This window comes from Trachypithecus francoisi, unplaced genomic scaffold (assembly GCF_009764315.1).
Source record: "Trachypithecus francoisi isolate TF-2019V2 unplaced genomic scaffold, Tfra_2.0 Lachesis_group16, whole genome shotgun sequence".
Classification (NCBI taxonomy): Eukaryota; Metazoa; Chordata; class Mammalia; order Primates; family Cercopithecidae; genus Trachypithecus; species Trachypithecus francoisi.
This window is the reverse complement of record NW_022681461.1, coordinates 34,871,112-34,897,652: the sequence shown is the minus strand read 5'-3', so window position 1 is coordinate 34,897,652 and position 26,541 is coordinate 34,871,112. Positions and strand designations below refer to the sequence as shown.

Genomic DNA, 26,541 nt, shown 5'->3' with positions numbered 1-26,541 from the left:
TTCATTCCTCATTCTGTTTGTTTCCGGTAGGAGAAGAGTCCCCATGAAAAAAATGAAACTGATTCCATGCGCTAGTACGTGTAGGCCTCTCCCTTGTGCAAAGCTTAGCAGTTTGTAGGAAACTTTGATCTTTTTGTCCAAAAAAGGAATGTCTAACAGGCTTAAGCTTTTGTCCCCTTGCACTTAGACTCGAAGTTAGTAAATCCTTAGAGCCTTTTTAATAGCGGACTTCTGAAAGATTGCATTTAGGATTTCTAGGCTACTTTTAATTTCAGATTTTCAGATGACTTTAGCTATAGTATACAGTAGGTTAAGACTCATGTCTATGACTTTCACTCTAAGACCAGCAAAAAGACAGCAGTCTTCTATGTTTAGTCAAGATTCATTTCAGTAGAATATAATCTTATCTAATTGTTGAGACCAGAATAAGCCTTTTAAGGTAAACCTCAAAATTCTCATTTTATGGTAATACTGGCCATTTTAGTCCCTTAGGTTTGACATGGGAGATAGTGACTATACTGGTGTCTGACTTTTTCCCTAGAGATTCCTCCCTTAAAAATACAAGGGCTGTTGGTGAGAGCAGACTTGAGGTGATGATAGTTGGCCTCTGGTTGACAAAGATTTCATAACTCCTTGGAAAACTTCTTATTATTAGTCTTAACTTCTTGGTGGCTAGAAATTTAGAGTAGTTGAAATCGGTAGGAATGAACTTCTGAGGGCCAAAACATGTGACTGACTTGGGAAAAATTCTTAAACTGATTAACTAGTTGTAATATCGTTTTGTGAATTTATTGCACTGATGTTGTACCTTGTGGTATATCTGTCCCTATTAAATAAGTGTTGTTTTCTCCTCTTTAATATTACTGTAAACAGTGGTGCCCATTGTAGCATATGTTTCTTTTAATATTTCATAAGAAAACTACCTTAATTTTGCCTTACTTTCATTGTAAATAAGCCTGTCTTCCTATCTGGAATTTTTGTGTGTGTGTGTACATGTTCTACTGATTAACTACTTTTGCAGTTTTAATCCTGTATTATTTCTTCTACTTTGTTTTGTGTAAAAGGGGAAAAAATTAAAAAAGCTGGAATCTCAAATGCTCTCACCAAAAATAAACGATAAATATATTAGGTGATGAATATATTAATGAACCTGATTTGATCATTTCACAATGCATACATGTATCAAATCATCACCTTGTACCAATTAATATATATGTAATTATTATTTGTCGATTAAATAAAATAAAAAGTTTTAAAAAGACATAGAGTCGCTGAATGGATTAAAAAACAAGACCCAACTCTATGCTCTCTGCAAGAGACTTGCTTCTCCATTAAGAAAACACATAGATTGAACAGGAAAAGTTGTAAAAAGATATTTCATACAAAGGGAACCAAAAGAAATCAGTGGTAGCTATACTTAAATAAGACAAAATAGACATAGTCAAAAACTAAAATGAGATAAAGAAGGTTATTATATAATGAGATAAAAAGGTCAATTCATGAAGAAGATATAATGTAAACACATGCATTCAACATCAGAGAATCTATATATTTATAACACAAATATTAATAGATCAGAAGAGATAGATAGATTGCAATATAATAATAGCAGAGGACTTCAGTATCTGACTTTTGGCAACACAAAAATCATCTAGATAGAAAATAAGGAAACTTGGGCTTGAACTACACTTTGGGTCAAAAGAACCTAACAGACATATACAGACCATTCCATTCAACAGCAGCAGAATACACATTCTTTTCACGCACACACAAAACATTTTTCATGCTAGATCATGTGTTAGGTCACAAAAGAAGTCTTAACAAATTTAAGAAAGTTGAAATCGCATCAAGTATTTTTGGTACCACAATGTCATGAAACTAGAAATCAAATTGTTAACTTGGAGAAGGAATTGCAGAACATTTAGAAATATATAGAAATTAGACACCCTCCTCCTAAACAATGGGTCAAAGAAAATAAAAAGGAAACTAAAAAGTATTTTAGACAAATGAAAATAGAAACAACATACCAAAACTTATGGGATGCAGCACAAGCAATTCTTTTTTTTTTCCAAGCCAAACTGTATCCAGCTTTATTAAAGATACTTTCCATAAACAATCATGTGGGCAGACAATCGTTAACAGTGTACAACAACTTTTATACTCCCTTCTTCAATGGACTACCAAAGATCAGAAAGCCACTATAAAACCCAATGAAGTATTCATCTTATGCACTGAACAGAGAAAGTTTAGAGTGAGGGTTGACATTTCACATCTAGCATGTTGTTTAACAACTTTTCACAAGCCGACCCTGACTTTGTGGAAGTGGAAAGAAAATGGCAGAATTTATCTGAAGATCCACAATCTAGAAATGGAACCACTTCTCTTTTGACAGGTGCCATCTCAGTGACATCACTGGAAAGTCCAGATTGCCTGATATACTTGTAACCAGTGATTGGGGGTCAGGTCCCAACAGATGTCTAGGCTTAAGGGAGTTAAATCTACGCTGAAAGATGGAAAGGGAGAAGAGGACATAAAAAGAATTTGTTTTTCCATACCACAAGGCTTTGTGCCAAAGTGGCCATGTGTGTCAAAATCAGGGAATCCCTCGTCCTGGGAGCCAAGAGGAAGTCTCTCAAAACTAGAAGGGAAAGGTGTTTTCCCTACATCAATCCAGCTTCAGAGACATTCTATTAGTGACATATGCCCATTCCCCCCAAAACAACAATGAAGCGCTCTGTGTGCTAACAACATAGCTTTAAAAAAAAGTAAAACAAAATTCTGCATTTTTATAAAACTTGATTTAAAAAATTGTATTTCAAACTCTCAGTCACCAGAAGTACACAGTTATCAAAAATGCACACACTTCACTTGGCATCTCCAGCACCTTCGGCTTTCTGTGCCTGGTCTGTTTTGGCATCTCCATTTTCTGCAGGGTTAGTCCCCTCCTTGCCAGCATCAGCTTTTCCCTTTTTCCCTTTGGGTACCTTCTCTCCTGTCTTTGCATGGGCCTTTTTACACTTGAGCTCTGGCTTTCGAGGAGCAGGTTTAGCAGACAACCTCGTGGATCTTCTCTGTGGTTCAGCCTTCATTGTGACTTTATCTCCTTTAACATCCCCTTCAGCCTTTCTCTTGGGCATGCTGGCAATGGTGACGTACTTAAAAATTGTATTCTTGTGTTAAGAATGTGTCCAATTAGAACCCCGGATGTTTTCCCTGTCAGCTACATTAGTTCCAGTGAGGTTTATATCCTTCCTCCCATCACATGCCTGCTCATGCACACACATACATGCACACATACACATACCCCCCACACATGCTCATCTTGTATATGTGAAATAAATTCTTCAAAATATCTTGGTTTTGGCCTTCAGTTACTCCTGTTGTTGGTCCAATCTTCAGTTTGTCCTAACCTTAGAGATTTCACTTTGTTGCAAGTTATGGTATGTCAAGAAGCAATTATTTGAGTCAGGTGATGGTCTATCACCTTAGAGCACATTTGTTCTCCAGCCAGAAGAGCTCATGGTGAATTCTTGGACTGAGATCTAGATCTTGCTAGAACCACATTTGTTTCGGCAAGTAGGGCTTTCCAAAGCAAACACTCAGATCTAAATCAAGAAAGGAAGCATATCAGAGAAGGAATAAGTGAAGGTAAAACAGAAATTTTTATTTTTCTTATTCTTAATTGATAAAACAGAACACTTTGTTCAAAATAATAGTTGAAACAATGTATTAGATTATGTATGCTTTATATGTCTTAGTGTGTGTTTCTGTTTAAGTGAAATAAATGACAGCAATGATACAAGAGATGGAAGGGAGGAATTAGAATTACTTTTTAGTATAAGAAACTTGTACTCCAGCGAAGTAAGATAGTGTTATTAGAAAGTAGAGTTGGATTAGTTGTAAATGTATATTGCAAATTCTTGGGCAACCTCTAAAAACAGTTCAAAAAGAGTTATAATTGATATGTTAAGAAAGGAGAGAAAAGATAATAATATTAAAGGTTCGATTAAAACCATGAACTATTGGGAGTGGGAGCCATGCTCGATTGGGGGATCTGAAAGATCAGTCACCCTAGAGAGGAAGAGACTCTAAATGATAGGAATGGGACTTCATTGGAATGTTAGTTTTTTCCTAGGAAATAAGTATAGATCCTAAATCCTTTGAAACTTGGCAGTTTGGGCAGAGGTGTAGGGGAGAGGTACAGGGAGGAAAGGTATGAAATTACTGAAAACAAGAAGTCCTACACACAAACACAACTTCACACACAAGAATCTCCTTGTTTTGTTCTCTTTCTAGGGTGGAAAGAATGCAAGAGCTAAAGCAGCTAACTTTCTCTATGTAAAGACCAGAACTAAATAAGGTGCAAAACATTGGTGGAGGGGGGAATTAGGCATGATTGCCCTGGGATAACCCCACGCCATCTCTAAAATCCTGCTTCCTTGGACCTTAGTCTGATACAGATATTCCTCCTGCTTCCTACTCCCTGCTCTCCCATCCACAATCCTGTGGATTCCTCTTTTACCCAACACAACTACTCCACTCCCCCTCCTCAAAGATGTGACTCACCCTAAGATTGGTGCTCCCGTGGCAGCCTGGATCTCCTCACTGCGTGTCACAGGATCTTTAATTACAGGGACTCTGCTTTTCCCTAGTTCTAGTAATCTGGGGACTCAGTTCATTTTATACTCTGTAGCCAGGGCCTACTAGGTGCTCCCATGCCTCCACTCACAACCCCCAGGGAAGCTGCGCACACCTCATTATGAGATCTATAAATTTCCTTCAACCAAGATGTGTTGACCAGCCACTGCGTGCTTGCCACTGCCCCTAAAGAGCTCACAGTCTAGTAGGAAAGACCTACAAGTAAGGAGTTGTGAGTGCTGTGATAAAAGGAACAGACTGTAGAGGAACTGGGATGGGCGGTGCTGAGTGTGGAAGAGATGGTTAGCAAAAGATCCATCATGTAGTTGATGCTTGACCTGCCTTTGAAAAGAAAATAATCAGGCAAAGAAAGAGGCACAGGAGGGACAGGGAAAGGCAAAGGTAGTGGCAAGGCCGATGGTCCAGAGCATGGAATGTGGGGGAACTGTCAGGGAGTGAGTAGGACTGAGGACTGGGTTGTGGAAGAGGGAAAGGAAAATGCTGCTGGAGAGAAGACAGGAAGAGGGGATCTTAAAGAACCTTGTAGAAGCCAGCTGTGAAGTCTAGACTACATGCTGGGGGTACTGGGAAACAGCTGAAGAGGTTACAAAGAGATCATGATTTCTGCATTGGAGAGGCTAATTTTCTATCAACACTGAGCAGAGAGTGAGAAGGGATGTGGGAAGAGGTAGCAAAGAGACCCTGAGAACCATAGAACACATTATACACAGTCTGAACTGACTCTTCTGTTCCTCTAGGAAGAAAGAAGAGGAGGAGATAAGTTATAGTAGTTGGTTGTTTTAATCACCTCCTATTCACCCTGTTGGAGCGGGAGGGATTCCTGCCTTAGGATTATGCACATAGCCAAACATATGACAAGTGATACTGGACTAATGAGACTGACAGAAATTTATTAATTACATAGACTTACAGGATGGAGGATAAGGACACTAAATGCCATGCAGGGCCACATGGGGGTTGCAGCTGGGAACAGATTGAGTAGGAGGGGCCATGTGAGGCAGGCTTTGTAGTACGAAAAGGGTGAGGTGACCCCTGGTTACTGTGAAAGGATGTGACTACCTTCTTTGAATAAATCCAGGGCTGGCAGAGAGCTGAAACTTGCTATTCAGGAATAAGCAGGAACTGTGTCTGGCTCTCTTGACGTGGAGGGTTGTTTGCAGGAGCAGAATGAGGGGGGAAACTTGTGGTCAGGCCATGTGAGACCATCCCAGTTTTACCAGATGTCAGGGCAGCACATAATGTTTGGGATTAATTTTAGGCCTTATAGCACAGATCAGCCCTTGATGCCTTGACATTAATTTTAACCTAAATTTAGATGGAGGAGCCAGGCTCTGGGGCCCCTTGTGATGTTCCATATGTGATTGTGGCAATGGCTGGATTGTATGGTCAGAGACTGGAGATCACCCATGAGAGCCAATGCCCAGCATAACAGTAAAACCACAAACCACAATAAAAGCAAACAGTGACATCTTATTGTTTTGTTTTTGTTTTTCACTTTTGCTGAGGCCTGGATGATGATTATTGGGGCCACCAGATCTGGCCAGCGGTGATTCTTTCTGAACTTTCTTTCAGTACATATGCTATTACTTGAGTAGAAGTAAGAAGTGAGGAAAAAAACTAATGAAGTTACTTATCGTTCCTAATCTCTTAACCAAGGTATTTCCAGCAGTTTGCTGAGAAGAAGACTTTTTGAAGATCATGATGGCCCTTCATTTCTTGTTTGATTCTTCTGGGTAAAGCAGCACGATAACCTCAAAGGAAAGCATAAATGTCTGGAGCAGTTCCAAAGGCACCTGGGGAGAGTCAGCACTGGAGGCTTGAATAAAAGTGTTTACCTCTTCTTATTCTCCAAATCTCAATGAAATAATAATTTTAAAAAACTAGAAACAAAAATAGATCAAATGTAGCACTGACTTCATTGGGATCAGGTATGAGTTGCCTTTTGTTGATAGATCAGGGAAAACAACAAGAATTTTGGTAGAAAATACAAAGCTAGGAAAAGAGGTTAGTGGTAAAATATAAAAGAGAAGGGTTTTATATCTTTAAAAAAATAAGTTTCTCTTACAACTGTTGGGCAAGCCCTATAGACAAAGTTGGCGCTGGAAGATGGTGCAGATAGAAGGCCATAAGCAAAGGAGTTCAATATGGGGCTGTAGAAGCTCAGAGGTCACCTGCCATCTGGGACAAAGCTGAAAGGAGTGCTCTATGAAATGGAGATTCCAACACAGAAGGACTAGGGCAATGCCCAGGAAACTTACGACTTGGACAAGACAAAGATGCACCTCCAGATGCAGAAAGCAGCTAGGCAGAGCCCATCGTGACCTACGTCCCTCGTCTTGTCCTCCACAAAATCCGTGGAGGCAGGGCATCTGGCCCCAGAACCTGCATTCACTGCTTTTTAATGTATGACTCCTCTTTCAGTGGTACAAAGATTTCCTGTGGTAAACCATCTAGTTGAACACTCAAATAATCACTTCAATCCTTAGAATACCTAATTCAAATGCTACTAAAGTATGCCTAAAACTCTCATAGGAAACTGATCACTGTAAGTTTATTTCTTAATAAAAATGTATTTTGCATATATATATATATATATATACACACACACACACACACACATTATCTATCTGTCATCTATCTATCTCAGGATAGAGTAAATAACAGAAAAACCTTAAAAAGTTACTTATAAGAGCCTGTGAGAAAAAGTATCCAACCCCATTTAGCCACTCTATGTTGCCAGCAGGCTACTCCCACCCTCCCAGGCAGCTGTGTCTAAGCATATAGACCTTCCTCTTTATGTTCCACACCTCATGGTCCCAAGAGGGCTACTTCACCTCCCTTTCTATGTCTGCTTCAGGAAGGAAAGAAATGAGAAATAAGGCTTAGGGCTAGAATCAGGAAGTAAAGGCTTTCCCAGAAACCTCCACACTTACACTTAGGTTGTATAAGACAGAACTGTCACATAGACATTGCTACTTGTAAGAGACACTGGGAAACCTTGTCTAGCACTTGCAGCCTCAATGATTCCTGCTGTCCTACATTCAAAGACATTACTCTGTACATATTAACCTTCACTATTCAGATGAACTACAACTGGAACTGGATCTAGGATACAGGGAAATGAAAGAAGGGGGAGTTTGGAATCCAGTACACATGGGTCGGAACCCAAACTCCAGCACTTGACAGCTGTATGCATGGACATATTTATTGTTTCTCCTGAAAAAGATTTCCTTTTTATTTAAAGGACATGAAATGCCTTTTAGTCTGCCTGTAAAGACTGTGAATCTTGCATTTTCCTGTGATCCTTAGAAGTAGGGTAAGCCCACATCTGGCATATGTGCTGGCCAAAATTATCTGGAACAAGTGCGTGACAGCTCTCAATCTGTTTCTTTTTTCTGTAAAATGGGAAAACAGCCATTGTACTGGACAGTATTAAGGACTCTATAAAACCATGTAGGCAACATAAAAAATCTAAATATCCCTGGACACTTTGGGAGGCCAAGGTTGGTGAATCACCTGAGGTCAGGAGTTTGAGACCAGCCTGTCCAACATGGTGAAACCCAGGCTCTACTAAAAATACAAAAATTAGCCAGGGTGGTGGTGCACACCTGTAATCCCAGCTACTTGGGAGGCTGAGGTAGGAGAATTGCTTGAACCTGGGAGGTGGAGGTTTCAGTGAGCCAAGATCACACCATTGCACTCCAGCCTGGGCGACAAGAGCCAAACTTTGTAAAACAAACAAACAAACAAACAAAAACTCACACATACACACACACACACACACACACACACAAAGATCTCCCTGGAAATTTACATTTTTAACGAGCAATTACTTTGGAGTACAGCCTTGCACGTGGATTACTTTTACAAGGACTGTCAACCCACAAAAATGTTTTCAAACCTCAGTTTTGAGAGGCCTCTCTCAAACTGCGTGTTTTAGTGAAAACTCATTTAAAAGCATTGATTGCATTGGACCGTCTCATAGGCTTGGTCAGGTATTTTTTGAAGAATTACACATTGCTTGGCATTTGACCAGTGCTAAGTGGGCCTACTGACATCACCAGCAATCTAGAAACTAGAAGTATTTTATTCCATAGTTATGTTTGTAACTAAGAGATTGTTATTATTTTATTTCAAAGCTACCCTAACTTCCTGCATGTCTCCAGTTTATTTGGTGGAGCTGAACTAATCTGAGTGTGTTATGAACACAAGAAAGTAAGTTATTTTAAAAAATGAGCCTATTTGTACTAAAAATTTACAGCTAGAAGGGTTGTCTACTAACCATATTATCTAGAACTGTGTGGATCTTTAAAACGTTAAATTAGATGGTGGTAAAAAATCACCTCTTACCAGGTGCAGCAAACACAAAATGCAGTAAAGAAATGAACATATCTTTGTGCTGAAATTTGTTACCAAAATATTCTTTGTGAGATTGTGGGATTTCCACTGCTTTTTTTCTTCTCTCTCTCTCTCTCTCTCTCTCTCTCTCTCTCTCTCTCTGTGTGTGTGTGTGTGTGTGTGTGTGTGTGTGGTATATTCTCCAGTCTCTAGAGATGTAGAGTAGGATTTTAAATTAAAATGTTCAGATAACTAGTTACAATCAAACTTATCCCCGAGAGTGGAAGGAAAGTCCAAGGGAGAAATTGTGTTGTAAATTAAAGACATTACTGCACAAGCCTAAAATGATGTTACTGGGAATTTTAATGTTTTTACCTGGATTCAGATTAAAAGTCATCAGTTTTCCCTCTCATCAACAATTTATTTATTCATCCATTATATTTTTATGGATTGATATACCGAACACTATACTAATTAACTGAATTTATAAGATAATCTATAATCTTATTTAGGTTAGAAGGGCTTTTTGGCAAATGTTCACTCTGGAAAACTGGGTTGTAAGAATATGGGCGATCTCAATTTTATTTGTGTGTGTGTGAAAAGAAAGGCTTCATATCTAAAATAACTTTACCTAAGTATACAAAATTGTTTGAGGGTAATGAAAGAGAAAAACACAACTGTAAAAGGGCCAAGGACACAGGGATGGGCAAATGAAGGAAAGGCGGGGAGGGAGACCAAGTGCTGAGGAAGAAAATTCTGTGGAGAGGTGTGGGAAAGGGGTGGAGCTGGCACCCTTGCCTTAAGAGCTGAGTGACAGCCCAAGGGATACAAAAGACTGGTTGAGCCAGGTAGGGAAAGCTGCCTAAAGCCCCGGACAGGCACACAGGCCCAGGTCTGTAGGCCACAGCAGCTGCAGTGCTGAAAGGTTGCAATACCCAGACCTCCAGGAGAGACCAGGCCCAGGATGCCTCGCCTGTTCTTGTTTCATCTGCTAGGAGTCTGTTTACTACTGAACCAATTTTCCAGAGCAGTCGCGGCCAAATGGATGGACGACGTTATTAAAGCATGCGGCCGCGAGTTAGTTCGCGCGCAGATTGCCATTTGCGGCAAGAGTACCTTGGGCAAAAGGTCTCTGAACCAGGAAGATGCTCCTCTGAAACCTAGACCAGTGGCAGGTGAGAGCTCCCACCCCCCCGGCCTTCCTGCACTTCCCATTGGTTCCTCTCGGGTGGCCGCCCAATTGGAACGGCGGCCTGCACTTCCGACTCGAGATCTCATTGGCTGTCAGTGCTCAGCTCCTACTCCACCGTGGGTGGTTCCTAGAGTTTGGGTTTTTCCCTTGCCAGGTGATTTTATTCAAACAGTCTCACTGGGAATCTCACCAGACGGAAGGAAAGCACCGAGAATAGGAAGAGTTCCTTGGTGCCCTTCCCACAAGGCAGCTAGAGCGACGGGGTGGAAAGGAAGGGTAAGCCTCAGAGGAGGTGTACCCCACAGGAAAGCCAGGCGGCCAGACCGCGGGTATGCTGGTGGGGGCACGTGGAGAGGGCATCTCGGATAGAGAGGAAAAGGGGCAAACGCTGAGGCGGTGCGCTGGTTATCAAGCCTGTTTGCGCGCCTGTAGTACGGGGCAACGCTCTGAGGTCTCTGTGAGGGTCCCGTAATGGGAAGACAGGAAGGGCCTTATGCTTATTGACTCTCGTAGTAGAAAAGTTGGGCTGTGGCCTATGCCACTGGAAACGTTCTTTAAAACAAACAAACAAAAACATTCCAAATGAAAGAGTCTGGCCTCCCACTTCTTTGATCTGGGTATTGAAGTTCATGTGTGAGACAGGGGTTGGAAGAGAAAGAAAAGGCTTGAATGCTTATTAGAGAAACTCAAGAAGACCAGAGACAAGGGAAGCAGACCCTTCAGAACAGCATAGCTGAAGACCCTACTGATACTTTCAAGCATTTTGGAAGCTGCAGTGGGTTTGCTTTAAAAGCAAGATCTTAGAATTGAGTGCAGCTCGATCTTTTTGTATTTATAAAGTAGCAGTGGAAACTCACGGAGGTATACACTAGTCTAAGAAGTGTAATGGATCATATTAAATTCAGAGAAGGTAACCGCAGTTTGCAAATATTAAGTGTTTTATATTAATATGACATATGTAATTTATGATAAACCACAACTAAATTTTATAGGCTATATGCATATACTGTATATAAATGACTCTAATAGAAATACATTTAGTTCTCTTTTATGATATTTAAAGTATGCTTCTAAAGTTATTTACTTTTCTACATTGTTTGTTAGAGTTTGACTTATTTAATGGCAGTTTTTACATGACTTTTGTGTAACATTAGTACAAAAGTACCACAAAGTCTAGGAATTTACTGATTCAAAGTAGAGAAAACCAGAATTGCTTTATTATTCCACCTTTTCTGACTATATAAGTAGTAATGCTCATATTAAAGACAAAAATGTACATTAAGGCAGGGATAAAAATGGAAGCACTTGTAGATATTAAAGACTTTGAAAAGTATATATGAATTTTATGAGAAAATGAAATTATTTTAAACAAGTAGAAAGAAATGTTAACATTTGGATAGGTATATGTATATCTTTTGCATTTTCACTCATCATTATACTTTGAGCAGTTTCTCACATTGTTATTATTCCAAAACACAATTTAAAATTCCTGTGTAGTATTTTTTTGTCATAAATCTGCCACATATGCTTAAAGATTGTTTGGTGGATATTTAGTTTATTTCTAAATTGTTGCTGAAAATAGTTCATTGAGCACATTTGTCTTTAGATATGGCTACATTTTTATTTCCTTTGAAGAGACATGACATTACAAAGTATATTTTAAAGAATTTTCTTTATTGCTGTGCAATATAATTTAACTGAAAGTAAACTAAGAAATCATTGCCTGCACATGGAGATTAAGACAAATGTTTACCATTACTATGTAGGAATCATTTTGGAAGTACATGTCAGTAATTTGTGATTGATATGAGTTTTCACACTTCTACTGTTAGGTAGTTGCTATTTGCTTTCACATTATTACATTGTTAGCCATCCATTTCATCCTACAATATGTGCCAAAATAATATTCACTACATCCCTTTTAAAAATAAGATACACTTTAAACCAGAAGAGGCCTATTTTAGTGAGATTTACATCCAAAATACAGTAAATAGGGATATTTGTATGAATTCAGCCAGAATATTTTCTCTGAGCCTAGGTTCCATAGCTAAAGGTGTTATGGATGAAATATTTCAAAACAGGTTTAAAAATATAATTTTAATTAAAGAGTACAAAATACACAGCCTATGAATAAACTTAATACAAACTAACTGTTTTGGCTGACTCATTTAACTGGCTTTAATATAGAAAATTACCATCAGCTTTTATCAGCATTTAATAAGGCCCCAACTACAGAAAGTTTTGGTTGGATCAAAGAGAGGTTTCTATGAGGAAATTGAATTAAATTTAGGATGTCTTACTCAGGGGAAATGCCAAAACCTCTCATTTAACAAAAAATGATATAAATTCTCATCTGTCATTTCCAGTTTAGAACATGAATGAGGGAGAGTGTTAGGAGGGAAGATGAAATACTACAGTTTTTTTTTCTTAATTCCTCTGTCAAACTCCAACTGTTGAAGTTTGTTGTTGGCTAAAAGGGGAACAACTGAGTCTCTTGCCACAAAACTCAGGAAATGATCAGCCCCAGAATTACCACTGTCTAGGTGAAGGGCCATGGTTTCCTCTTCAGCAGGCATCAGTGGTTAACCAGAGGTGTCTGCCTCCCATACTTAGATTTACTCCTCTCTTCTGTTTCTTTTCATTACTTCAAGAGTAATGCCTTGTTAATGGACAGTTTTGCTGTCCAGGAAGAGAGCAGCAAGATCTGATCTGGGTTTACACTATAATGTAAACATCATCAGTGTTTCTAATTTCTTTGTGAAATAAAGCTATTAAGTTGTATAATTAGGACAGTTAAGGTTAGGAGAGGGTTTAGCTCACTGTAAGCTTTTTGAGAGCAAGAAACATTTAAAAGCATTTATATCTTTTAGCTGGCAGTTCCAGAGACATGGAAACAGGTAATGAATGTTCAACTGAGCTGAATGGGTACAAAGATGGAGGATGTCAGCTGGGTGTCCAGCAGGTTCCCAGCCCAAGTCCCAGGCTTCACATTTGGCCAGCCTGAGTTGCTGAGTAAGAACAGGCTCCCTTCCTAGGGGATACACAGATCTTGCATAGTGCATGATCTGCAGCTTTGGAACAAACATCAGACAGAAAACATTAGTCAGTACACATACTCCACAGCAGATACGAATCTCTTCTTAAATCAGTGATTTCTGGTTAGTGTTCTTTAACCCACTTCTCTCTTTCATATAAAATACTATTGATTTGGGGTAAATACTCTGGGGAAGACAAATTGTTAAATAGATGGTTAAGGAACATCAGAGACTTCTCTCGCCTGCTGATTAGATCACAGGTATTGGAAATTATGCCTCTTTAACTTTATCCTCCAGGAGTAACTTCCTACCATGAAACATTCAATAGCTTAAAATAATATCTTTTTCAAGAGTTATTATTACAACTCATAATATCATAAGTCATAGCTTAGCAATGGAAGAAAATGACTTAAGTAAGAAGAATCCAAGAAAATGACCACGATGTGTGGTCAAACTGTTTTCAATGACTTACATGACTTCAGAAAGATGGCAGATTAATGTCAGGGAGAGGCAAAAGTACTATGATAAAAGCACTGAGGTTATCATGAAGAGAGATGAGAGAGGACCAATCGGGTAAAGCAGAGCCTTTGTAAAATTGTGGAACTTTAAGGTGTCCAACTATAAGTAAGCTAAGTGTTTAGATATTAGGATGCTTGCTTATTTTGTTTCAATGTTTAATTTATATTGAGGCAATGCTTTTTTTGTCTACGCCAACATTCATAGTTTTTCTGAGTGCTCTTTGACATGAATATACCCTCACATACACCTTTTTTTTAAATTTAACAGAAATTGTGCCATCCCTCATCAACCAAGATACAGAAACCATAAATATGATGTCAGAATTTGTTGCTAATTTGCCACAGGAGCTGAAGTTAACCCTGTCTGAGAGGCAGCCAGCATTACCAGAGCTACAACAACATGTACCTGTATTAAAAGATTCCAATCTTAGCTTTGAAGAATTTAAGAAAATTATTCGCAATAGACAAAGTGAAGCCACAGACAGCAGTCCTTCAGAATTAAAATCCTTAGGCTTGGATACTCATTCTCGAAAAAAGAGACAACTCTACGTGACATTGTCTAATCAATGTTGCCATATTGGTTGTACCAAAAAATCTCTTGCTAAATTTTGCTGAGATGAAGCTAATTATGCACATCTTCTCTAATATTCACATATAGTCTTGATGACATTTTCACTGATGCTTCTGTCAGGTCCCACCAATTCTTAGACTATAAAGAAACCTTTGTTGATGTTTAGACTTTTTTATTTGATGTGTAAGAAAATGTTCTTTGTATTATTGTAGTTTCTGTAAATGACACTTTTTATGCTGAAAACCTTTTTTTGTCTTTTTATTATGATTATGTTGTGTTATTCTTTTTCATGCTGTTAACTTAAAATTACAATAAAACCTCTACCACTTTAACCATACGTAGTAACAATACAGTACCTAACACCAGTTACATGAAATGGACCAAAATGTTTTTCTTGATATTAACTCTTAGATTGGATATACATAAAACCATACAACTTGAACTTACCTAATAGATTTCAAAAGGTTTTTGTGTCATATTGAAATACTCATTGCTAACAATCAGATTGGACACTAAACCAATTTAATTTAGTTGAGGCCATATAAACTCAAGTACTTTTATTTCCTTTTTAACTTCTTTTTTTTTTTTCTTCTAGTATGCTATGAAGGGAACTCAAGTACTTTTTAAGCTAGGGTTCTGTTCTCAGTTCTAGTGTCTAAGAAACTTAAAAGTAAATTATTTTTAAGGAGAAAAAGGAATAGACATAATGTAGAACAGAACAAACAAGTTCGTATCATATATTACAGAAGAAATAGTATGAGGGAATATAATTTATGTTCACTTCTTTAGAATTTACAAACTATTTCTGTAAGCAAAATTACTGAAATAGTATGAACACTTGTTAGAAAAGTAAATTGACATAGTTATCAACTTAGTATTTTACTGGTTCTGTCTATTTTGTTTTCTTTTTTAAAAATTATACTTTAAGTTCTTGGTTACATGTACAGAATGTGCATGTTTGTTACATAGGTATACATGTTCCACATATGATCCTGAGGAGTGTTTTCCGACTTGGTTCCATGCTCCCCTTCACTTTCAGGTGAAATCAATGTAGATTTGTTTTCTTCACACAGTCCCATATTTCTTGGAGACTGTTCATTCCTTTTTGTTCTTTTTTTCTCTAATCTTGTCTTCTCTCTTTATTTCATTAAGTTAATCTTCAATTACTGATATCCTTTCTTCTGCTTGATCAATTCGGCTATTGATACTAGTGTATTCTTCACAAAGTTCTCGTGCTGTGTTTTTCAGCTCCATCAGGTCATTTATGTTCTTCTCTACATTGATTATTCTAATTAGCAATTCAACTAACCTTTTTTCAAGGTTCTTAGCTTCCCTGTATTGGGTTAGAACATGCTCCTTTAGCTTGGAGGAGTTTATTATTACCCAACTTCTGAAGCCTACTTCTATCAGTTTGTCAGACTCATTCTCCATCCAGTTTTGTTCCTTGCTGGCAAGGAGTTGTGATCCTTTGGATGAGGAGAGGCACTGTGGTTTTTGGAATTTTCAGCCTTTTTGCGCTGGTTTTTCCCCATCTTTGTGGATTTATCTACCTTTGGTCTTTGATGTTAGTGACCTTCAGATGGGGTCTTTGAGTGGGCATGCTAATCCTTTCTGTTTTGTTTCTTTTCCTTCTAACAGTCGGGCCCCTCTGCTGCCAGTCTGCTGGAGTTTGCTGGAGGTCCACTCCCGATCCTGTTTGCCTGGGTATCACCAGCAGAGCCTGCAGAGCAGCAAAGATTACTGCCTGTTCTTTCCTCTGGAAGCTTTGACCCAGAGGGGCACCTCCCAAACGCCAGCCGTAGGTCTCCTGTATGAGGTGTCTATTGGCCCCTGCTGGGAGGTGTGTCCCAGTCAGTATATACAGGGGTCAGGGACCCACTTGAGGAGGCAGTCTGACCCTTAGCAGAGCTTGCATGCTGTGCTGGGAGGTCCGCTGCTCTCTTCAGAGCTGTCAGGCAGGGATGTTTAAGTCTGCTAATGCCTTTTTTACAGAGATGCCCCGTCCGGAGAGGAGGAATCTGCCAGTCTGGCCATAGCAGCCTTGCCGAGCTGCAGTGGGCTCTGCCCAGTTTGAACTTCCTAGTGGCTTTGTTTACACTGTGACCATAAAACCGCCTACTCAAGCCTCAACAATGATGGACGCCCCTCCCCCCACCAAGCTCGAATTCCCAGGTGGATCTCAGATTGCTGCTGTGTTGGCAGCGAGAATTTCAAGCCAGTGGATCTTAGTTTCCTGGGCTCTGTGTAGGTGGGACCCGCCGAGCCAGATCACTTGGCTCCCTGGCTTCAGCACCCCTTTCCAGGGGAGTGAACAGTTCTGTCTCGCGGGCATTCCAGGAACCACTGGGGTATGGAGGGGGGAAAGAAAGAGTTCCTGCGGCTAGTTCAGTGTCTGCCCAATTGGCCACCCAGTTTTGTGCTTGAAACCCAGGGCCCTGGTACCGTAGGCACCGGAGGGGATCTCCTGGTTTGCAGGTTGCGAAGACCATGGGACAAGCACAGTATCTGTGCCAGAGTTCCTCAGGCTCAGACCCTCGTGGCTTTCCTTGGGTAGGGGAGAAAATTCCCCTACCCCTTGTGCTTCCCGGGTGAGGTGATGCCTCGCCCTCCTTCGGTGTGTCTTCCGTGGGCTGCACCCACTGTCCAACCAGTCCCAGTGAGATCAACCAGGTACCTCAGTTGGAAATGCAGAAATCACCCGTCTTCTGCGACAATCTCGCTGGGAGCTGCAGACCGTTCCTATATGGCTATCTTGAATCCTCCTCCCTGGTTCTGTCTATTTATGTACACATGCATTTTAGCCAGCATTTCTAGAAGAAATGCAGTTGAATGCCAAGTTAATCTCCTCCATCAAATGTCTGTAAACAATTTTAAGAAATGAAGATAGTAATTCCTGTTTTTCAAATTCCCATACATGACTAATAATAACCGAGTTGTTATTGCAAAGCTTCATAAATGACTGCAAAACCTCACAGATCATAATCCACCTCGGATGAAGCAAGGAAGAGTGCTGTCTGATATGGAGATTCCAACCTGGAAGAATGAGGACAATGCCCAGCAAACTTACAGCTCTTACAGGACAGAGAGGTACCTCCAGACACAGAAGGCTGTTACCCAGACCCTGTCTGAGTCCATATTTCACATCTGCTCCTTCACAAATTCCATGGAGGCAGAGTCACTGAATTAGAGGCCATATATACTGCCTCTGATGGTATGTTCACTTTTTGAGTGATTCAAAGATAATTTGTGGTTAACTGTCTACTACAAATATGCAAATAATTACTTCAATCTTTAAAATGTATATTTCAAGTCCTACTAAAGTCCACCTAAAACTGTCATGAAAAACTTGTAAGTTTAATTTATGTCTCAAATAAAACGTTTATTGATACATATGTATCAGTTAAGACTGTGTTCTCTGTAAATTACAGAATACCCTACAAAAGTAGCTTCTAAGAGGCCCACAGAGTAAGCATCTATCCCTGTTTAGCCTCTGAATGGTACCAGCAGGCTCCTCCCAACTTTCCAGTCACCCTGCCTAGTGTAGAGGCCTTCCTCCTTATGCTCACTACCTCATGGTGGGTCCCAAGATGCTTGCTTCCTCTCCCTTTCTCAGTCTGCTTTTCAGGCAGGAAAGAAAGGGGGCAACAAGAGGGCTTAATGCCTGGAAGAGAAAAGCAAAGGCTTTTCCAGAAACCTTCTCACTTGTGCTCATGGTATATTGGCAAGAGCTGTGTCCTATGGACACTGCTACCTGCAAGAGACATTGAGAAATCATATCTAGCACTTGTAGCCTCAAGAGTTTAGATAAGTCTAGGGAGAAGTTTCTAGAAAAAGAGATTGGCGTAGTTAACCTATAGATACACTCATGCTCTCTGTTCTTGTATCTGTAATGACTGTCTGAAAGGCATTCGTATTTGTCTATTACCCTTCACCGTTAGATTAACTTCAACAATAGGTAGATCCATGGGATATTGTGGAAAAAAGAAAGAACTTTTTGGAATCCAGTGGACGTGGATAGAATTGCAGCCTCAGCACTTACCAGCTATATGTGTAGACATATTTTTTTTTCTTTAAAAAGGTGTTTCTTTTGACAGAAAATACTTACATTTGTTTTTAAATTAATAAAGTCATTTTTAAAAGTAATTTTAGGTTTACAGAAAAATATATTAGAAAGTACAGTCAGTTCCCATATGGCCCCTCACCTCGCCACAAAAACAGTTTTAACTATAAATAACACCTTGCATTAGTGTGGTACTTGTGCAGCAATTTAACCAATATTGATATATTATTATTATTAATTAAAGCCTATAATTTACATTAGAGTTCACTCTTTGGATTATACTGTTTAGAGTACATTCTATGGATTTTCAAAAATTAATTGACTTTTTAAAAGTAGTTTTAAGTTCACAGGAAATTTAAGTAGAAAATACAGAATGTTGCTCCATACTCCCCCAACCACATCCCCTTACAGCAGTCTGCATTATCTGTATGTTTGTTACATGTGGTACCTTTTTTACAGCTGATGAAGGAACCTTGACATTATTATTAATCAAAGTCCATAATTTACATTACGGTTTGCTCTTTGCGTTTTGCATTCTATGGGTTTTGACAAATGTATAATGACATGTATCCTCCTTATGGAATTATTCAAAATAGATCTTACTGCCCTAAAAATTCCTTATGCTCCCCCTGTTCACGCCTGTCTCTCCCCAAATCCCTGGCAATCACTGATCTTTTTCCTGTCTCCATGGTTTTGCCTTTCCAGAACCTCATATAGGTGTAATTATACGTGATACAGCCTTTTCAGATTGGCTTCTTTCACTTAGTAATACGCTTTTAAGGTTCTTCAATGTATTTTCATGGCTTGTTCACTCTTTCCTTTTAGCATCGAATAATATTCCTTGTGTAAATGCACCATAGTCTATTTATTCATTCACCTACTCAAAGTCATTTTGGTTGCTTCCAGGTCTGGGAAATTAAGAATAAAGCTGCAGGTTTTATGTGCAGGTTTTTATGCTGAAGTAAATTTTCAATTCACTTGGGTAGATACCAAGAAATGTGATTGCTAAATCACATAGTAAGAGTATGTTTAGTTGAAAAAAATCCTGCTAAACTGCCTTCTAAAATAGCTGTATCATTTTGCATTCCTACCAACAATGAATGAGATTTCCTGTTGCTTCATGTCCTCATCAACACTTGGTGTTGTCAGCATTTTGAATTTTAGCCATTCTAATAATAGTTCTGTAATGATATCTCATTATTGTTTTAACTTACAATTTGCATATGACGTAAGATGTTGAAATTTTTTTCACTTTCTTATTAGCCATCAGCATATCTTCTTTGGTAAAATATTTCTTCAATTTTTTTGCCCATTTTAAAATTGGGATTTTTCACATCAAAAAGCTAAAAAGATTTCAAGTTAACAATTGAACATCACAACTAAGAAAACTAGAGAACCAAAAGCAAACAAACCCCAAAGCTAGCAGAACACAAGAAATAACCAAGATCAGAGCTTCACTGAAGGGGATAGAGACATGAAAAACCCTTCAAAACAACAAATCCAGAAGCTTGCTTCTTGAAAAAAATTAATAAAGTAGACCACTAGCAAGACTAATAAAGAAGAAAAGGGAGAGGATTCAAATAAACACAATCAGAAATGATAAGGGGGATATCAAAACTGACCCCACAGAAATACAAACAACCATCAGAGATTACTACAAACACCTCTGTGTACATAAACTAGAAAGTCTAGAAGAAATGGATAAATTTCTTGACACCATACACCCTCCCAAGACTGAATCAGGAAGAAATTGAATCAATAAATAGACAAACAGTTCTGAAATTGAGGCAGTAATAAATAGCCTACCAACCAAAAAAGCCCAGGACCAGATGGATTCACAGTTGAAGTGTACCAGAGGTACAAAGAAAAGCTGGTACCATTTCTACTGAAACTATTCTAAAAAATTGAAGAGGAGGGACTCCTCCCCAACTCATTCTATGAGAATCATCCTGGTACCAAAACCTAGCAGAGATACAACAAAAAAACAAACTTCAGGGCACTATCCTTGATAAGCATCAGTGCAAAAATACTCAGTAAAATACTGGTAAACTGAATCCAGCAGCACATCAAAAAGCTTATCTACCATGATCAAGTAGGCTTCCACCCAAGGATTCAAGGTTGGTTCAACATACACAAATCAATAAACGTATCTCAATTCAGAAAGAGAACTAGAGACAAAAACCAACTGATTACCTCAATACATGCAGAAAAGACCTTCGATAAAATTTAACATCCCTTCATGTTAAAAACTCTCAATAAACTAGGTATTGAAGGAATATACTTCAGAATAATAACAGCCATTTATGACAAACCAACAGCCAATATCATACTGAATGGGCAAAAGCTGGAAACATTCCCCTTGAAAACCTTACAAGACAAGGATGCCCTCACTCACCACTCCTATTCAACATAGTATTGCAGGTTCTGACCAGCACAATCAGACAAGAGAAAGAAATAAAGGATATTCAAATGGGAAGACAGAGGAAGTTAGACTATCTTTGTTGTAGACAATATGATCTTATATCTAGAAAACCTCAGTGTCTCAGCCCAAAAGCTTTTTAAATTGATAAGCAACTTCAGCAAAGTTTCATAATACAAAATCAATGTGCTAGCATTCCTGTACACTGACAGGCAGGCTTAGAGCCAAATCATGAATGAAATCTCATGAATGAGTGAAGTCTCATTCATTCAATGAATGGATGCAGAAATAATAAAATACCTAGGAATACAGCTAAGAAGCAAAGTGAAAGACCTTTTCAAGGAGAACTATAAACCACTGCTCAAAGAAATCAGAGATGACAGAAACATGGAAAAATATTCCATGCTCATGGATAGGAAGAATTAATATTGTGAAAATGGCCATACTGCCCAAAGCAATTTACAGATTCAATGCAATTCCCATTAAACTACCACCGACATTCTTCACAGAATTAGAAAAAGCTATTTTAAAGTTCATACGGAACCAAAAAAGAGCCCAAATAGCCAAGAAAACCCTAACAACAAACAAACAAAAAACAAAGCTGCAGGTATCATGCTACCTGAGTTCAAACTGCACTACAGGGTTGCAGTAATCAAAACAGCATGGTACTGCTACAAAAACAGACACGTAGGCCAATGGAACAGAATAGAGAACCCAGAAGTAAGACCACACACCTACAACCATCTGATCTTTGACAAAACTGACAAATACAAGCAATGGGGAAAGGATTCCCTACTCAATAAATGGTGCTGTGAGAACTGGCTAGCCATATGCAGGAAATTGAAACTGCAACCTTTTTTTACACCATGTACAAAAATCAACTCAAGATGGATGAAAGACTTAAATGTAAAATCTGAAACTATAAAAATCCTAGAAGAAAATCTAGGCAATAACATTTAGGACACAGGCATGGGCAAAGATTTAATGATTGCCAAAAGCAATAGCAACAAAAGGGATCTAATTAAACTGAAGAACTTCTGTACACCAAAAGAAACTGTCATCAGCATGAACAGAAAACCTATAGAAGGGGAGAAAATGTTTGCAATCTACCCATCTGACAAAGGTCTAATATTCAGCATCTAAGAGGAATTTAAACAAATTTAACAGAAACAAATGAACAATCCCAGTAAAAAGTGGGCAAAGGACATGGACAGACACTTCTCAAAAGAAGACATACATGCGGCCAACAAACATAAAAAAAAAAAATCACTAATCATTAGAGAAGTGCAAATCAAAACCACAATGAGATATCATCTCACACCAGCCAGAATAGCTATTATTAAAAAGTCAAAAAACAACAGATGCTGGTGAGGTTGCAGAGGAAAAGGAACACTTTTACACTGTTGTGGGAGTGTAAATTAGTTCAACCATTGTGGAAGACAGTGTGGCAGTTCTTCAAAGACCTAGAGACAGAAATACCATTTGACCCAGCAATCCATTGCTGGGTGAATACCCAAAGGAATATAAATCGTTCTAGTATAAAGATACATGTGCACGTATGTTCATTGCAGCCCTATTCACAGTAGCAAAGAGATGGAGTCAACTTAAATGCCCATTAATGATAGACTAGATAAAGAAAATGTGGTACATATACACCATAGAATACTATACAGTCATAAAAACGAATGAGATTATGTCCTTTGCAGGGGCATGGATGGAGTCGGAAGCCATTATCCTCAGCAAACTAATGAAGGAACAGAAAACCAAATACCACATGTTCTCACTTATAAACGGGAGCTAAATGATGAGAACATATGGACACATGGGGGTTGCGGGGAACAAGACACACTGGGGCCTGTCAGAAAATGGGGGATGGGAGGAGGGAGTGCATCAGAAAGAATAGCTAATGGTTGCTGGACTTAATACCTAGGTGATGGGATGATCTGTGTAGCAAACCACCATGGCATATGTTTACCTATCTAACAAATCTGCACATTCTGCACATGTACCCCTGAGCTTAAAATAAAAGTTGGAAAAAAAATTTGGACTTTTTTTCCTATTGTTACGTTTTTAAGAGTTCTCTGTAGATTTTGGGTAATGGTCCTTTATCAGATATATTTTGCAAATATTTTGCCCTAGTCTATGGCTTGTCATTTTATTCTCTTGAAGCATATCTTTTGAAGAGTAGAAAGTTATAGTTTTAATGTAGTCCAATTTATCAATTTTTGTATTCACAGACTGTGCTTAGTATTGTATCTAAAAAGTCATTGACAAATCCAATGTCACTTAAGAGTTTTTTCCTATGTCATCTTCTAAGAGTTTTATAATTTTGCATTTTTTATTATGATGAAATACCCATACCAAAAATGTGCCATTTTAATTATATTTTAGTGTAAGTTTAGTGGCATTAACTATGTTCACATTGTTGTACACCATCACCACTATCTCCAGATTTTTTCATCATCTCAAACTGAAACTCTGTATTCATTAAACATGACATCCCCATTCTGTCACCTCAAGCCCCTGGTACCCACTATTCTACTTTCCGTGTTTATGAAATTGACTACTCTAGCTACTTCATGTAAATAGAATCACAGAATATTTGTCTTTTTGTGTCTGACTTATTTCACTTACCACTTTTCAGATTCAGCCATGTTCTAGTATGTATCAGAAGATCATTTTCATGGAGGAATAATGTTTCATTACATATATAAATACTTATATTATATAGATATATATACACCCACCCACACACACACACACACATTTTGTTTATTCATTTGTCCATTGATGGACACTTAGTTTATTTTTATCTTTTTAGCTTTTGTGAGTAATGCTGCTGTGAACACTAGTATATAACTATCTGTGCAACTCCCTATTTTTCATTATTTGGAGTACATATCTAGGAATGGAATTGCTGGATCATGTGGTCATTCTACTTTTAACTTTTTGAGGAGCTACCCTACTGTCTTCTCCACCCTACTGTCTTCCATAGAAGTTACACCACTTTACATTTCCACCAACAGTGCATAAATGTTTCAATTTCTCTACGTCTCTGACATTTGTTATTTTCCTTTTTGCATTAGAGCCATCCTAATGGATGTGATGTAGTATATCATTGGGCTTTTTTCTTTTTCTTTTATTATATTATTTTCAATTGACAAATCATAATGACATACATTCATGGGGTACAATGTGATGTTTTGTTATATGTATACAATGTGGAATTATTAAATCAAGCTAATTAACACATTCATCACCTTGCTTACCTATCATTTTTTATGAGACACTTGAACTCTCTTAGCTATTTTGGAATATATTATACATTATTATTGACTATAGATACCCTGTTGTGTGACAGATCTCAGAATCTATTCCTCTTGTCATCTGAACCTTTGTGCTCTTTGATCAATAACTCCCTATTAGAGAGGAGATGTCATCAAAATGGCTGGCTAGAGGTGCCCAGCATTCACCCTCTTCACAAAGAAGGGCAAATCAACAAGTACATAAACATACATCAAATAGAAGGTCTAGGGAAGAACAATTGAATTCAGCAAGAAAGTGATGGAAACTCTTGGGATGGCTGCATGGGAGGTAGGCAAAGCATCTGGTTAGGATCCACTCAGAGCCAAGAAGGACTCTTTATTGCAGGGAAAAGATAAATGGAAGATCCTGGGAATCATATTCCTACCAGAGACACCTGTAATTCTAACTGCAGGAGAGCCCTATAATCCTCACAGGCCTTGAGTTCAGGGTAGAAAGCTACCTGGAATCCACGTGATTGCATTACTCCAGAGAGGAAATCACACCGATGCTCCCCAACTTTCCAGGACTCAGGCTGCTGCAGCATGGTGCCATTTTGAGAATGAAACCACTGTCAGAGCACATTCTGCCCAGGGGCCCAATGGCCCCATACATCTGTACATCCCCAGTGCTTTGCCATTATCCCATCACATCCATGCAGAAGGCTACAGTGCCATGACTCCAGCTGGGCCCAGCAGTGCAGCCATGAACCCATGCACCTGAACCCACACATCATCACCTGGCATCCCAGGTAACAAGTTATCCAGCACAAAGGCCAGGCTAACCCCAATGCAGAAGGAGCTGATGCACTTACTACCCAGAGCCTGAGAGCTGACCCTGTCTAGCAGGAGAGCCACCGTGCACTTATTTGGACCCCACTGGGAGTCCAAGGATCAGACCACTTGGGGCCTGCACCAACTGGTGACACCCCACCCCACAGCAGTGGAGCCTCTTCACACTTTCCCAGGCCTTTATTTTTTTGTCTTGTCTGAGTGCCCTAGCTGGGACTTCCAGTACTATGTTAAATAACAGTGGTGAAAGTGGACATCCTTGTCATGTTCCAGATCTTACGGGAAAGGCCTTCAGTTTTTCCACAGCCAATATTATATTAGCTGTGGATCTGTTGTACACGTTTTTTTTCTTCTTTTGGTTTCTTTCAAAATTTTCTGTCTTTGATTTTCTACAGTTTGAATATGTTATATCTAGCTGTAGATTAGTATTTATCCTCTTTGACATTCTCTGCACTTCCTGGATTTGTGATTTGGTGTCCGATGTTTATTTGGGCAAATTATTAGTCATTATTTCTTAAATATTCCTCAGTTCTTTTCTCATTTTCTTCTCTTTGTGGCATTCCTATAATTCATATGTTATACCCTTTGTGCTCGTTCTACAGTTCTTGTATATTGTATTCCGTTCTTTAAAGTTTCTTTTTTCTTTTTGCCTTACCATTTGAGAGGTTTCTATGATACATCCTTAAGTCCCGGGTACTTTCCTTGACTGCATTCAATCTTTGATAAGCCCATCAAAAGCATTTTAGAATTTCTATTAGTGTTTTAAATAACGGTCACTTAAAAAATCTTTCTTAGAGCATCTATCACTTTACTTACATTACCCTTCTGTGCATGCATGTAGTCAACTCCATTAGAGCCCTTAGTACAGTAACCATAGTTATTTTAAATTCCCAGTCTGATATTTCCAAAATTTCTGCCATATCTGGGTCTGGTCTGATGCTTTTTGTATTTTCAAATTGTGTTTTTTGCCTTTTAGTATGCTTTGTAATATTTGTTAAAAGCCAAACATGATGGTCAAAGGACCTGATGTAAATAGGTCTTTGGTATATATTTTTAACTTATATTGTAGCTGTAGGTCTCAGAGGCTAAAATTCTCTGATGTCTTTGCTTTTGTCTCCCCTGTTATCTTTGAACATTCCCAAAGACTTCTTAAATAAGGTCTGAGGCTTACAGTTCTTTTGCTTGTAAGCCACTGTTATTATTTAGAGAGCAATTAATGTGATTGCAAGGTATGTGTGTGAGGGAAGGAGATTCCTAGGATTAGAGCTCTTATTTTTAGTGAGCCCATTCTGCTTTCCACTTCTATGAGATCCACTCTTTAAGATGCCACTTACCAGTGAGATCATGCAATATTTGTTTTTCTGTGCCTGACTTATTTCGCTTAATATAGAGTCATCCAAGTTTACCCATATTGTCACAATGACAGGAATTTCTCCTTTTTTATAGCTAATAGTATTCCATTATGCATATAGAGTGCATTTTCTTTAGTTGATAGACACTTAAGTTGATCTCGTGTATTGGTTATTATGAATAGTGCTAGAGAAAACATGGGAATGCAGATACCTCTTTGATAGTCTGAAATTTTTTGGATATATGCCCAGTAGTGGGGTTGCTAGATTATATAGTGCTATATTTTAAAAATTTTGAGGAACCTC

General features: G+C 38.6%; 2 protein-coding genes across 2 annotated transcripts; one reads left to right on the top strand and one right to left on the bottom strand.

Moving 5' to 3' along the window:
* Positions 1-2,831: 2,831 nt before the first annotated feature.
* On the bottom strand, positions 2,832-3,137 carry LOC117098548 (non-histone chromosomal protein HMG-17-like). Its single transcript, XM_033237257.1, has one exon. The coding sequence runs from the start codon at positions 3,135-3,137 to the stop codon at positions 2,865-2,867; it is 273 nt and encodes a 90-aa protein (XP_033093148.1). The 3' UTR covers positions 2,832-2,864.
* Positions 3,138-9,831: 6,694 nt separating this feature from the next.
* LOC117098547 (prorelaxin) lies at positions 9,832-14,643 on the top strand. Its single transcript, XM_033237255.1, has 2 exons — positions 9,832-10,172; positions 14,011-14,643. Exons 1-2 carry the CDS (start codon positions 9,962-9,964, stop codon positions 14,355-14,357), a joined length of 558 nt encoding a protein of 185 aa, XP_033093146.1. The 5' UTR covers positions 9,832-9,961; the 3' UTR covers positions 14,358-14,643.
* The last annotated feature ends 11,898 nt before the right edge of the window (positions 14,644-26,541 follow it).